A 14,803-nucleotide genomic window follows, 5' to 3' on the forward strand; every position below is an offset into this window, starting at 1 on the left:
TCACAGAGCTCAGGCTCATTCTCTATCATCCCACCATGCCATGATTCTGTATTAACTCCATCAAAATTGATGTGCCTTATAAGAAGTTACTGAGTCTTATTATGTCTAAGGCAGACAGTGGGCTGGAACCAGGCATCCCCTGACGTAAGGGAGCAGAAAGGGGCTCACCTTGATGCATGACATGCATTCATCAGACACAGATCACTCCCCCTCCTTCTCTACCCTGTCCAGATGAGGTCTTATTACCTGTGGTGGAGGGGACTAACCTCATTCCTCAACATTACCTTGAAACACCAGCAACCCCTCTCATTAGAGGATTTAGTAGTAGTGGAACATTTGACACTACTGTGTTAGTTTTTGTTAGGAACTTGATACACATTGAAATGACTAGTAGATATTAATCTAAGAGAAAGAAGAATTACTCACCCAAAGGTGCAAAATTGTGAATTCCTTCTGCATTGTCAGGCTCAGAAGCGAGCACTCTGGCTTTCAAACTGCTATCTGTCGCTTTGGTGGGACCAGAATCCAGGAATTTCATAATAGTTGAAACCATGCTTCTTGCTGTGTTAACAATAGCTCTTGTGCTTGTTACCATGTTGTTACAGATAAGTTGAACACCACCTGTGTATAATGTGGGCAGAGAGAAAAACAATACTGATCAGAAGCACACAACAGATTCCACACAAGCAAAGGCCTGTTTAGTAAACTGGCCCATGTTGACACATATATGTATTCTTTAAGTGCCAAAAAAACCTAAACCAAACTTTTTATTTGATGTGGCTAAAGAAAAGACATTCTTACCCATATCATGGAAAGCCTTCAGTGCCTCACTTGTATCCAACACTCGTAAAATGAACCAGAGCAGTGGCTCAGATAACTGACACGTGGCAAGAGAACCCTAGAAGAAAATAAATTAAGAAATATATGGTTTCATATAAAACTAGTACAGTAGAAATTCAAATAACAGCTCTCAGCCTTCCCTTTTAGTAGGCAAAACTACCAGGGAAGAAATGCCACCACAGCTGACCTCTCTGCCACCATATACAATACTATGTTCCACACGGTTCAATTCCTTACACAGTAAAAGTCTTTGGGGTATGGAAAGCTCAAACTCAGGGGGTGAGCATCTTCATGATATGAAATACGAGTACTGAGCATTAAAATAGCCACAATGTGCTTCTCACTTGCACATAATAAAATATCTTCAAGCCTTTAGCCAGAAACATTTACAGGAATGTCAAAATGTTGTTAGAGAAAACTCCCTCTATCTCTACCATAGGCAACAGAGAGAGGCTTCCTAACTTCAGCACCCAAATGAAGGGAGGTTGTAAAAATGTTAACATTTCTTTTACATAGCAATACTTTAGTTTTCTGACCTTACTACTGATTGTAGAATCAACTACCTTGAAGCACAGCAAGCCTCAGGGAACTTACCTGCCTTCCCATGTACCCACAGGCCATGTAGGTAAGAATTGGCTGAAGCATCACTTGAACTGTTGTTGCTTTCTTACTAAGTGTTGTCAGGATAGTGAACAACCCATCTCCAACTGATATTGCATCTAAGCCACCATGAAAGTTCTCATGTTTAGTCAGGTGTAAGCCACTTGCACCTAAATGAAAAGAGACAGTTCAAAGGTCACAAACTGAGACCTAACAAACCATTAACAGCACATAAGACAACTCAAGAATAATCAAATGTTCACGTGGATTTTACAAAGTAAAAACAGACCAGTTTTCAGGATCATATGACTTACAATTAGTGTTCCCAGATATGTATAAATAGGAAGACTTGACCCAGGAAGTCAGGAAATTTAAATCAAATCAGACCATTAAAATGAGTGTAATTAGTAAAGGAAACAGGATAACTACAAGGATTGGAATCACTCCTAGCTAGAAGCAACTGACATTTAAAATCTTTTTTTCTGGTAACAATAAAGTGCCCTTGTGCTGCCAAAAACCTCCCCAAACATTTAACACACACATTTCTATCAGAAATACCTCTCCTGGAATTCTGCTCCTTACTATTAAAGCTCAGGATTTATTCATGACAATTTTCTGAATACCAATTATCAGCAATATTGACTACACATTGCTGAGATAACAGACACTAAGCAAAACAATAGTCTTCCCATGGAAGAGACTCCTTCCATAAATACAACTGTCTTACAAATCATATGACTTCGATCTGGAAGAGCCGTTAAAAGTGGTCTTAGATTTAAATGTAATACAACCACAGAGTAATCCTGTCCCATTTAGAGAAACTGAAGCAGTACTAACAAGTAATAATAAAAATCAGTGTGCTCAAGTGATCTTTGGAGCATGTCTTAAAGAAACTGTTTGGCAAAAGAATTGCCAGGTGTTCTACTTTGGCCATCTTTAAACTGTCAAGAAAGCAAATATTGATAAGCAATGCATGCAGAACAACAAATAAAGCAGTCCTAAGACCCAGCCTCTGTCCAGACTAGAAAAGTTAAATGGAATTAATGATAGAGCTGAAACCAAGTAAGCTGGATTTGCTGTGAGGGAGGACCTTCAGGTGAGGACAAGATAGGACAGAAGGTGAATACTGTTACTGGTACGATTTTCACCGTTTGTCATTTCCAAAGCAAAAACCCCTAATTAAACAGACACAATGGTCATAAAAACAGAACGAAAAATGTTTAAAATTCATGTGACAAGTGAATTACTCAGGGCTATCCTGGATCCTGACCAGCTGGTTTGCCAGATGCACTAAATTAACACTATTAGCAGAAATTTTGACACCACAGCCACTACCTATCAGTAACATTTGCAGACATCTTCTTGTTTACCTATCCTGGTAGCACCTTTCCATACTACATTAGTTATTACATATTTATTACTATATGCTGATAACTAATTTTTGGATCCTGTGTAACCCTGGCTGCAGTCTTGAAATTTTTTTTTCCACAGAAATTGTCCGGAGAGAGCTTAATATAGTTTTTCTTGAAGGAACTAAACCCACAAATAGCTGTGTTACATCTTCCCAAAATACACGGACAGATTATTTTCAATAACCTGTATTAAAAACCCTTTGGAAGAACAATTAATTGAAGGGATCAGCTGGCCCAGAACCCTAATTTCAATGAAAAACATTTTGAAAAAATCTATCTTTCCAAACTGCCCTTAAAAAATGCAAAACAACTGCTAGACAAAAATCAGTGGTTTAGAAAGACATCAGAGTTGAGAAGAATATCTGAATTTCACTCCAAAGAAACACACACTCAGAACAAGCCACCATTCCCAGAATGAACTACTTTCAGTGTTCATAGTGTATTTGCAATATGACACCATTTACCCAAAGTGAAGGAGGTGCTCTGGAATTAATTTCAGGAAGGTTCCAACAGCACAATCCAGGCTTGTCAAATCCTGCCTCCTGTTTAATTTGATTACTAGAGATAACTATCTCTTCCTCAACTGCTTTCATGCTGTAATAAACCACTGGTCTAATATTCATGAGGGCTCACTGAACAAGTAACTGTTTTCGTGATAATAGCATTGGTTTTGTATCTGCTTAAAAGAGGAGCACAGAAAAGGGCAGAGCAACTTGCTTCAAAATAAGAAAATGACTGTAAAGAGAACAAAATCTTACAACTATTACACCTGAAATGGAGTGCAGGTCTTTGTCTATCCTCCTGCAAAATGTTTTGCACATGCAGAAATCCGTGGTATTTCAGCTAGTGGTTTAACTTGAGCAAATAAATTCTATGCTACCATCACAGCACACAAGTAAGTCGCAAAGATAGGTAGTCTGTCTGAGAAAATGCACCTCAGATAAATGCCTTGCAAAGAGCAGCTTTGATTTCTAAGTATCATCATCTCCGTTACTAGTTCATAGCAGGAAGATCCCACCCACAAATATATGACTGCAACTCCTAGAACATGATGTTAATGCAATTTCTGATAAAACAGAGGAAAAGTTGAGGTATTCTATGAAAGGGACATGACTGTAATTTGTATTTTCCAAAAGTGATTTTAAAAAGGAAAATCATCTAATACATAGCAAACAACTGAGGTAAGGTGTCTTGTACAAAGAAGACTCATCCTAATTCATGCATACAGGTATGTGATGGCCCCAGACTGAAATACAGGAAATTCCACATAAACATAAGAAAAAGGCTTTTCTACTTTAAGAATGATTGAACATTTTAACAGGTTGCCCACAGCAGTTGTGGAGTTTCCAGCCCTGAGGAATTAAAAATCCAACAGAACCAAGGTACTGAGCAGCCTGCTGCCAAATGAGGTGGCTTTGAGCTTGTGCACAAAGGCTGGACTAAATCTCCAGAAGTCCTTTAACATAAAGCATTCAGAGATTCAGCAAATTCAAACGTCAAACACATTCCTGTTTGACAATTACTGTTTCCAATTACTGTCTCCCACCTCCTGTTAGGGCTTTTTTCATCCCCTTTGCCTTTTTCTCTCTTTTTTTCCTGTCATTTCTATAACACATTCTTTCACATCTACACCCAGAGATGAGACTGCAGAAGTTTTAAATGTTTCACCACCCAAAAGACTTCCCATGTTATTCAGAAAACACCTACCAATAATCATGGCCATAGCACTGCTGTTACACTGGCCAAGTGCAGACAAAATCTGGCTCATAATTTGTTGGTTGGCCAACACCAAGTCCGCCACATACGCAGTTGATCCTTGAGTATTAGGGTTGCTTCCATTGCCATCTTTGCCTCCTGAAACCTTTTCCTCATCAGACACACTGTCTGTAGTACTGCTTGCTACTGGAACACGGGCACTGTATTCTCGGTTACTGGAAAGTGGCAGTTGAACTAAAATGTTTATCAGCTTTAATAAATCAAACATGAGTTGATCCCTTGTCATTTCTCCACAAACTGCTTTGGCATCACCTGGGCGGATAATGTTGGCAAAAAGCCCTCCAAAACATGCTCGAGCACCCACAGAGCTGTCTGAGCCGCTGCGAGACATTACTTTGTCCGAACACGTAATGTAATGATGCACAAGAAAGGTTATAGACTCGATCACTGCAGAAATAGTGCTAACTGATACAACTTCAAAATTCTGTTCCAGGGTGAATTCCAAGAGTTTCACTTGAGCATCCAATGGTCCCTGGCCTGTCTGGAAAGCACCCCTGAAAATAAAAAAGAAAAAAAAAGAAAAAAAGAAAGAGTTATATTACAAGTTATACAGGTTTGGCTGTTTGAGTGTGGTCTTTTTCCTTGATTTTTTTAAGAATTCAAAAGCACACCAGACTTCCAATAAATAAAAATCCAGCTGTTTTCAGAAATGCATGTTGAAGCCAAATCTCATCTTTCACCCACATCAAGCTTCTGTAATTTTTTAATATACTGGTCATTACTGCAGAACCTCCTCATGCCACTACTTTCCTGATAACACTAAGGATTAAGAGGTTAACTTTGAAAAAAGCTAGGATTCATCTTTTTGTTTTGTAATTCAGGTAGTTTTGTAGGTAAATACTTGGAACAGTCTACATACAGACTGAACAGTCCTGTTCAGTTCTTGGCGAAAAGTTTCCTACATTTGCAAGAAAACATCATGGAAAGCAGTCACATAATACTTTAATATCATGAGGATTATTTAGTTGTTAACAGGAAATCATGATGCATTTTTTTCTTCCCACTGATTAATCTTATTCAAACTTCTAAAATTAAATGCGGAACAAAACAGTTTATAGAAACAGCCCTGAAAAAATATTTGGAATTTAAGTAATTCTAACAGTAAAGTACTGCTTTTCTTTACAATTAATCTTATGATTAGACACAGTACAGTTCACTAATTACCTGTGTTCTTAGAAATAACCATCTATATCCCTTTTTGGTGCTTTGCTTCCATTTCACGGCATTTAACAAAAAAACCCATTAACGCATTTCAAAAACTACCCTTTCAGTGATCTCATTAGCTTATTTTAAACAAATGCTGGCATACAGACACACACTCCAAGACTCACCTGTGAATTAATGATTTTATCGTATTATGACATGTCTCATAGAAATCACTGATCACCAATATAACCTGGTAAACATCACTCCTATAATTTAAGTTACAAAGGTAAAATCTCTTGGAGAAGACAGAAAGCATCTTCTGTAAGATTAAAGAATAAATAACACCAAAGTGCCACCTACTGGGAACTCAGAACTGAGGAAGCTCATCCCTAATTATATGAAGCCTTTGTCTGGAGATGAGCAGAACATCAATACCAGAAAGAAATGCTTTCTAGTGTACTTCAGACTAAACAATTGCCATACTTCCAGTGCACCACTGGAGACAGAATCTTGTGCCCACCGGCCTTGCCTTGAGGAAGCAGAACTGTGAAAGGTGAGCCATAAGCTCTTCTCTCTCCCCTGGCCAGAGGCACTTCACTAGTGAGCATCAAAAGGCCCCAGGAGAGTGGGACAGGTGTTTTCCACTATCATGTGGAGAGAAAAAACCCACCAAAGATAAAGCAATAAAAATGCATATTGCATAAATAGAATTATGCAATCGCATAACTCATCCTTCCATCTGAGAAAAGACATCTGTACTATTTTCACAACATATGAATAATTTCTGGAATCTTTCATTAATTCAGACCTCTCAGAATGCTTTTTTTCATAGGTAAACTCATTGACAGTGTCCTTACTTTAGGGAGTTACTTCAACAAGGTTTACATCTTAGCTTTAAATAAAAACAGTCCAACATTTTAGTGCCTCTGTTGACACCCCCTTACACAGACAGATGTATGTGAATTCCAGATGCACTTTTCCATGTGCCAGGAGCAGCCCAGGTCCTGCTGCTAGTGCTGCAGCAACAATGATGATATCCATTGACACGTAACTTAACAGTATGACAAGGCACATACACATCTGAGTTGTGATTCACAATCACACAAATTTTAAAGAAAAGGAGGGTATGAAAGAAAATAAACATATAAGATTTACCTTTCTGTTGAAAGTATATGTATTAATTTCAATAAAAATTCACTGAACATCTGAGGACAAGTTGAAGAAAGGTGCACTTGTAATCGAGTAAGAAATTCTTGCATAGCTTGTGTTGCTGTTGGCCCAACCTAGAAGAAAAGTTGTTTCAGGAAGAATTATATATAACTGAAATGTCTTCAAGAACATTAACATTATCTAAGAACAGGAAAGCATTGCATAGCTTAACTTGCTTTTTAAAAATTCTTACAGCATCTTTATAGAAGTAATCTGTATCCATTTATATTATGTGGTTTTCTATTATTAATCATGAACCAAAACCAAGAAATTCAGTTCTTTGTCTAAGACTTGTTTTTCAGCTTGAGACTCTCTTTTCAGTAATGTGAAATATACTCCATACAGAATCCACTTCTGTGCTACTCTGAACGTTTTTTCACAAACTACATACTTTAGTAAGTATTTTAATGGCACTGTGCAGTGTTAAAGTTCTGGAAATGACCATGTATTTTCCTGAAAATTTGCTGGGGACAGAAACCCTGGGACTACCAGGTGTTTTCTGTCTCCCAAACTGAGACTCCTGTCAAAAACTACCCTCAATGAAGCTCATTTGGGCTTTTTTAAAAACACTATCCATAGATATTTCAAAGATTGCAAAAAGCAAGAAAACATTTATTGAAATTAGGAGAGACAGCAGATACCACATGAATTCAGAAACAGGCAGAAAACAAAAGTATAATTTTAAATCCAGGAATTCTTAGATATTAAAACTTAATCTTCATTGGCATTTTTATCCCAGCCCAACAAGATTTTGGGAGAGTAACTGAATGGAACACTTCATTCACATATGGCATCCTCTCCCTGTGGCAAGTCTCCAGAGAGTTGTGAAAACATACCAGCACTACTGAGAGTGTAACAGCAACATGAACTTCCCTATAGCTGCTCATCAGAACCAACTAAGACTATAACTAGAAGAAACAAGACAAGGATTTGATACATTATGAATGAACACATATTTCTGTCAAGTGTCTTGAAATCCTATTGCAAAAAGTTTTTCTCTTATTTTAATCGCTCATTACCTGTGGACTGTGTTGATTTGTTCCATGAGGGTTAGTGCCAGAAAGAAATTTCACTAACACATGAATAAGGTTGGGATCTGACACCAACAATTGGGCAGTACTTTCCTGAGCTCCAATGGCACTGCTTGGACCAGCTTAAAAATAAAGACATAAAAATTATGTGCATAATCTTAAACATTAAGCATAAATCAAATATTTTTAGTGCAAATCCCTTATATATATTTCATTATATGGAAATATTCTCAGCTAAATCAGCTACCAAAACCTGCTTACTCAGGAGTACAATTCTGAATTTTCCAGTAAGTACAGATACAAAGCCCCAAAACCGTCCAATCAGTGTTCCAAGCTTGCTAAGGCAGTATTCCTGAAAACTGAAATTCATTTTGTAGGTGCAATACATACAGACATTTTGATTTGTCTCTTTTTGTTAGTCCAACACTTCAATAAGGCTCAAGTGCATTTTTTAGTTTGTCAGATAGAGACAAAGTGTTCTGTTATCCTGTAAACAATCACAGTATTTTTGTTCTTGGCACATGCAAAGACTTCTCAGAATAAAACTGTAGGGAGCTTAACAGATAACAACTCTGAAGCCTGGAATTTAAATTAAAATACACCCTTCAGTGATCAAACAAATAAGCTTTACTAAATGTGAAAATTTACTCTTGCAGTAGTAGTATATTGAATCAGTTCAAAACCCTGAAAAAAGCACTATATGAAACAGATCCTGCAGAAGTGGGACAATGCTTTTTGATAAATGCCATCATGCCAATGTTCTCCCTTTCATGACTGGCTCAGGTGTACAACACCCCCTGGGAGGAGTTATAGGGACATTCACACACAGGCCTGACTGTGTTCATCCCTTCTGATAAGGGTATTGACAGTACACGTGCTTGTTAATTGAAGGTAATTATTCCAGAAATCAGGCCATGATCTATTCTCAAATACTACAAAAAAGAGTGAAATCTCAGTTTGTGCATAATAAGTCTCTTGCGTTAGTTTTTTGCACCTCTACTTCTTTACCTGATGACAAAAATTTCAGCAGATTTTTGTGAGACTGATTTCTAAATAACATCACAGAAAGTGGACAGAAAGTAAAAATTTTAAGAACAAAGTGCATCTTAAAGTAAATGACTTGAAATGGCAAATATGAAAAAAAGATTCATAGGCAACATTTAAAACCTACTTTAACTTCTATTTATTTTTGTTGTGGCAAAATCTCATTCACAAAGTGAGATTATTTCTAGTGTGTTATGGAGCAATATAGAGAATGTGAGATATTGCTGGTATGTATAGGGAAATGAAATGGCTGGAATTCTATTTTAATAGATTCAGCTGCTGGGGGCTTATTTTCAGATAGCTTAATATAAGCAGTGACTGGTGCCTGCATATTTACAAAAATATTCCTACTCTGTCAGAAAAACTTCAATCTCACTCACAGTAACATAATCATTCCTCTCTGCTACTTCTTCTCATGCTACAAAACTAATTCCCAGGGATCATTAGCTAGTCCTAAAATGTTTTTTGGAAGACACTGACAACTTAGTTATAATTACATTTTCTTTTACCATGAGGGTTTCTGTTTCCCATGGTACAAGCAATTTAAGGAGCTCACTCTTGAAAAGCCCAAAGTTAATGGAGAACAAAAGCACGCATATGACAAAAGGAATGTTCTGGAAGTCTTCTGATGGAATCAACATTCATTTGTACATCACTAAAACTGTCAACATAAGAAAACCAACCACACAAACTTACCATTAAGCTGCATGTTTGTCATGAGCGTTAGGCTGTGAAGCACAAGGCACCACGTCCGGAGTAAAGTATTAGGATACCATGCCAGAACTGACAGGAAGCTAGTTACTGAAGCTGTCAAGAAAAACAGTTTTTTCCAAGTTTTAATCTTCAAGGTATTACTATAAATTTCTAATTTTTACCCCAAGGTGCTATGTTATTAATATTATTGTTCCTTGCATTCACTTTGTTTTGACCACCGTTGTCACTGTTGCATGAACAGTGACAACGGTGGTCAAAACAAAGTGAATTAGGAAATTAGGAAAAGAAACCTCACCAACACTTCACAGGAACCGGCCCACAGGACTTTCTACAATGTACAGACCCTGACATCTCAAAGAAAACGATGCAAAGAAACTGGTTTCAAATGTTCTCATGGAAGTCAGTGTAACAGGTTCATCATATCAGGCATTAATATTTTGGATTATCACCATAAGATACCACAGACTTTTTTAATTATATAGTATAACATATTGCAAGAAAAAAAACCAGCGTATTTTCATACTAGATTAGTAATCTGATGCTCAGTAGTAAGGGAGCTTTCCCATTCTGCTGACCCCTTTATTAAGGGAGGGATCATAGGATAATATAGAGGAGATGAAATTCGTCAGAGAAATGCATACAGTTCCACAGTTCATCTCAGACTAAGAAGTGTATTTTAATGAGTCCTCTTGGGAATAATTATGAGTTAAGAACCACAAATTTTACCATTTGATTTCTAATAACTTTATAAAAATTGAACAAATCAACTCTCAGTTACACACTAGCAATGTATTTTCCACTTTAAGAAGAAACTGAGACCAAAGAGTTCTTTATAAGAACACAGAAATTATCTCAGCACTGATCTTGCAAAAAATATTTACTGCAATACTTTTTGTTTATTAGGAGAAATTGAGTACTTAAAAAAAAAACAAACCCACACTTGTTTCCCCTATTTAATGTATTTTACCTTGGTTCAGGGAAACAACAGGTATTCGGTTAGCATTATAAAGGAAAATATCAGCACCGCTATCTTTACTTCCAGAGGAGCTGGAATTCAGGCTTAATGTGAGCCATAGCTGCAATAGGGATTCAAGCTGAAAGAAAGGGGGAAAAATCCACTGTGAGACCAAACTCAGAAACCCAGAGCATCAAAGTTTTAATTTTACAAGTCTGATCTAGGCTTTTAAAAGCTGATTCTCAGCTGCTATTGTTTCACTGCACACACACGCTCTCTCTGTCTCCTTTACTGGATTTGAAAATTCTACTAAACATAATATTCAAGGCAAATTCAGCCTAACTAGCAAATGCTTCTGCTATTGTTTTTTGTAATTGATTTCTTCCAAATAGTTTCTCTCAAGAAGCTTCTTCAAACTTGTGTTAAGAAAAATGCAGCTTTATACACTGTTCAGAAATACCCTTATTATAACCTTACAATGGCACATTATAACTGTAACGCATACAGGTAAGTTTACAGGTTTGTATGGAAGCTTTTGTAATGTTATTAATGCATGGAAGCTTTTGTAATGTTATTGAAGTGATGTTTTCCAGTCAACCAAATTATTCAAAAGGCCCATTTATCTAATGAGAAACCTCAGAGACACTGATGCTTACTCTGAATAATTCCCCCAAGGAAAATAACTCTTTAGATATTCTGGGGAAGCATCAAGGATGTTTACACAAGAAACTGTATTTTGGATGAGATATTCAAAGAACAACTGAGGGATGGAATCAGTCACTCTATCAAAATATCAGGCAGGCAAACATCTAATCATTATATATATAGCATGCATGGCATTCCTCGAATGCCATGTGTGCTATATATATATAGTGATTAGATGTCTGCCTTCTTGTATATCAAGAAAAGTATTGCTAAACCAATGACTTTTCAAAAAGCAAACTTTTAAATTTGCTATTACCATACAGGATCATTGGATAATTCAGACTGGAAGGAACCTTTGCAAGTTATCCAATCCAAACTGCTCAAAGAATGCCAGATATCAGACTCCGTCGCCTGGGGGTTTACTCAACTGGGTTTTGAAAACCTCCACTAATCTCCATTTGTCATTAAGTGTCACTTAGTGACATTTTTCATTAATAAGCAAATAATTATCATTCAGTGGGCATACAAACTTGTTTTTAAATATGAAAATGTACACCAGTTTTCCACTGTAACAAGTAATGTCTGCTTTCACAAAGGCTTTCAGCACTTTGTTTATTACATTATCGGTACTCTTGTCCATGACATATTCATAAGCAATGAAACACATAACCTAACAGAATACTTGAATCCTAAGTAGCAAGAAGTAGAGGAAAACAACTCTCAAATTTAGAAATAAATCAGAACTATCAGAACATTAAAAATTTAAAATTCTCTACCTGAACATGGTGGACTTGTAGCATGGAAAAGAGTTTGTTGAAGCATGCACTCAGCATAGGTATAGATGACAACTGCACAATCAGCTGGGCATTTTGGTTTGCAGCATGTAATCCCCTCAGCAATGAATCATCTGTGCCACTGGGAGACTGCGTCACTAGAAAACAAAACAGGGCACCATTCCCCCATTAATTACTCAGAAAAGTTGTCAGAAGTAATTTCATAACTATTTCCTTGCATTTTATACATAAGTGAAAGACACTTTTTTATAATTTAAAATAACATCTTGAACATAGTGTTCAGTTGAGTTGGACTACTAAATGCCATAGTTGTGTCATACTTGAATATCAGACATTTCCATCTTCAGTAAAACTGCTTGGAACTGAATCCACACAAATACATTTTCTCAGCTATTACAGCAGTGTCCTGGTAACACAATGGCAAGACAAACAACTGGAACATCTCTTTCACACATTACAGTGCAACAGTTGCAGACAATAATGAGCTTCCAGAGAATAAAGTCTGAAGATATCACTAAACCTACTCCATCACTACATACTCAACCAATGACTGTATGCACATTAAAGTACCCGGAGGGCTACAAAGAGACACATTTTAACAAGATGGGCAGCACAACTCACTGAAAAAAGGTTCAAAAGTAAAACACTGAGTATCTTTTTAAACATAAAGCTCATGGAACATATGAGTTCAATATTGTATTCAAGTATTTTCATTTTCATCATTTAGTAGGTGCAACTGTCAAATGCAAAGAGCTTTCAAACACCAAGAATGAAGCTTCACACAGGAAGTTTAATGTTCACTTGAATCTAGACCTAAAACTGAAATTTTTCCCTTCTTTGTAGCATAATCCACATGCATAGTTGACTGTTTCACAAAATGTCTTAAATACAGTCATGTAAATTATTCAAAAATCTGAATAAAAAACTATCTCTAAAGTACAGCCTAATAAGAAAACTCAAGCAAAATGTAACTTTTTCTCAAGCTACTGACTACAGAAAACATTACTACAAACTTCAAAGCATCATGATCATTATGTGAAGAGAATGATTTGACAACATGTAGTTACATGTAGGAGATGTGTTTGTTAATGCTTGTAGAATGGAATCAGCCTCCAGTGTGGACATCATTTTCAGCATCAGCTCAGCCTGCTGCTCAAGTCCAACTTCAAGACGTGCATCTAAAGCTACCGAAGGCAACAAAGAAGGTAAAGCTGAGTATATCAAGGATATACATAATTACATAATCACAGAATTTTCTTAATTAGAGGGGACCCACAAGGATCGTCAAATCCAGCTCCTGAGAGAATGGTGCATACAGGGACTGGACCCATAACCTTGGTGTATCAGCACCATGCTCTGAACAACTGAGTTCATTTCACCTTTAACTTGTTCCTCTAACTTTCTATAACATTCTTACAGACCTGAAATACATAGTTATTAAAATACTGTATTTCTCTGAAACACACCCATATTTCTTTCCACACTCACTTTGCTATCATACATGGCAATCTGCATGTGTTCAAGTAATTTTTTCCTAAGGCAATAGCTCTCAAATGAGAACCAAAAAGTTGTTTTTTCCAAGTGTGGCAAAAGAAAAGTAGTACTCCTACAAATGAAATGTGTGCCACTTCACTCCTTTGGGGTAGAGCCAACTAGGAAAGAGCTTCCAAAATTTCCCGAGAAAACAGGAAAGATTTAAAACTGCCTATAAGTGCATTCCAAAATGTTACAAAATGAGATTTTCTGCTATGTTGAGCTTTTTTAAATATAAGTTTCACATTAAATGTACGTTTCACATTCTCTCAGTTACTACAGGAAAAAAAATGTGGTATACATAAAATGTAATTCTTTCCTCTTAAAATACATAGATATTGCTAAAATAATTTCTTATCCTAAGGTGTCAAATACAGTATTACAGAAAAGAGACCACAAACAGAACTTCAATTCATTGCTTACCTTGAGAGACTGATATGCTGACAGTTTGTGATCCATTTTTCTCTGTAGTTACAGGTGGTTTTGCAACTGGAATTCCAACACCACCAATGTAAGGATTGTAATTGTAGGTGCCATATTCAGCACCCCAGTAATCGTACCAGGTGCTACTTATAGGCTTAAAAAACAAACAAACAAAAAAAAAACAACCAAAGAAAAACAATAAACAGCAAGTCTTTGGATTGCCAAAAGTTTTTAATGACTAACAACAAACTTTGAAGTTAAAAAAAAATTAAAACCAGAATATCTGTTCCAATGGCTTTAGAAAATCGTTTCAATTCTTACTGCAGTATAAGCTATTAAATCCTTAGTGATTGTCAAAATCCAGCAATGTAGTTACCTGCCTCAAAGATTCAAGCCAATTTGAAACTGTTGTCATCATTTTTTCTCCCCACATTTGTAACATATTGTAAATGTGGAAGTAGAATATTACACAGATATTTTGAGGAGCTATTTATCAAGACAGAATACTATACTATACTATTAACTGTACTAATTAAGTACCTTGAAGCCTCAGTGAGGCTCAGGGACTATTTGTACTGGGCTCTGAAAAAGAAACAGTTGAGTAATCTCTACTTGTGTCATAATTTAAGACATTAAGAAAGCATATGGATCACAAGGAAAAAAGTAATGTAACACTTCACA

The 14,803-nt window shown here is 36.5% G+C and overlaps 1 protein-coding gene across 6 annotated transcripts in view; it reads right to left on the bottom strand.

The window, feature by feature from the left end:
* Positions 1-14,803, bottom strand: part of BIRC6 (baculoviral IAP repeat containing 6) — a 173,445-nt gene that overhangs the window by 85,587 nt on the left and 73,055 nt on the right. For all 6 annotated transcript variants that reach the window (XM_053972189.1, XM_053972187.1, XM_053972191.1 and 3 more), the window contains exons 39-49: positions 14,123-14,276; positions 13,234-13,350; positions 12,149-12,303; positions 10,740-10,866; positions 9,755-9,865; positions 8,003-8,136; positions 6,930-7,057; positions 4,560-5,122; positions 1,435-1,610; positions 802-898; positions 427-621 (exon numbers count right to left, since the gene is read on the bottom strand). In XM_053972189.1, coding sequence (XP_053828164.1) covers positions 427-621; positions 802-898; positions 1,435-1,610; positions 4,560-5,122; positions 6,930-7,057; positions 8,003-8,136; positions 9,755-9,865; positions 10,740-10,866; positions 12,149-12,303; positions 13,234-13,350; positions 14,123-14,276 — 1,957 coding nt within the window. The remainder of the gene's footprint in view (positions 1-426; positions 622-801; positions 899-1,434; positions 1,611-4,559; positions 5,123-6,929; positions 7,058-8,002; positions 8,137-9,754; positions 9,866-10,739; positions 10,867-12,148; positions 12,304-13,233; positions 13,351-14,122; positions 14,277-14,803) is intronic.

This window comes from Vidua macroura, chromosome 3, assembly GCF_024509145.1.
Source record: "Vidua macroura isolate BioBank_ID:100142 chromosome 3, ASM2450914v1, whole genome shotgun sequence".
In the NCBI taxonomy this organism is placed as follows: domain Eukaryota; kingdom Metazoa; phylum Chordata; class Aves; order Passeriformes; family Viduidae; genus Vidua; species Vidua macroura.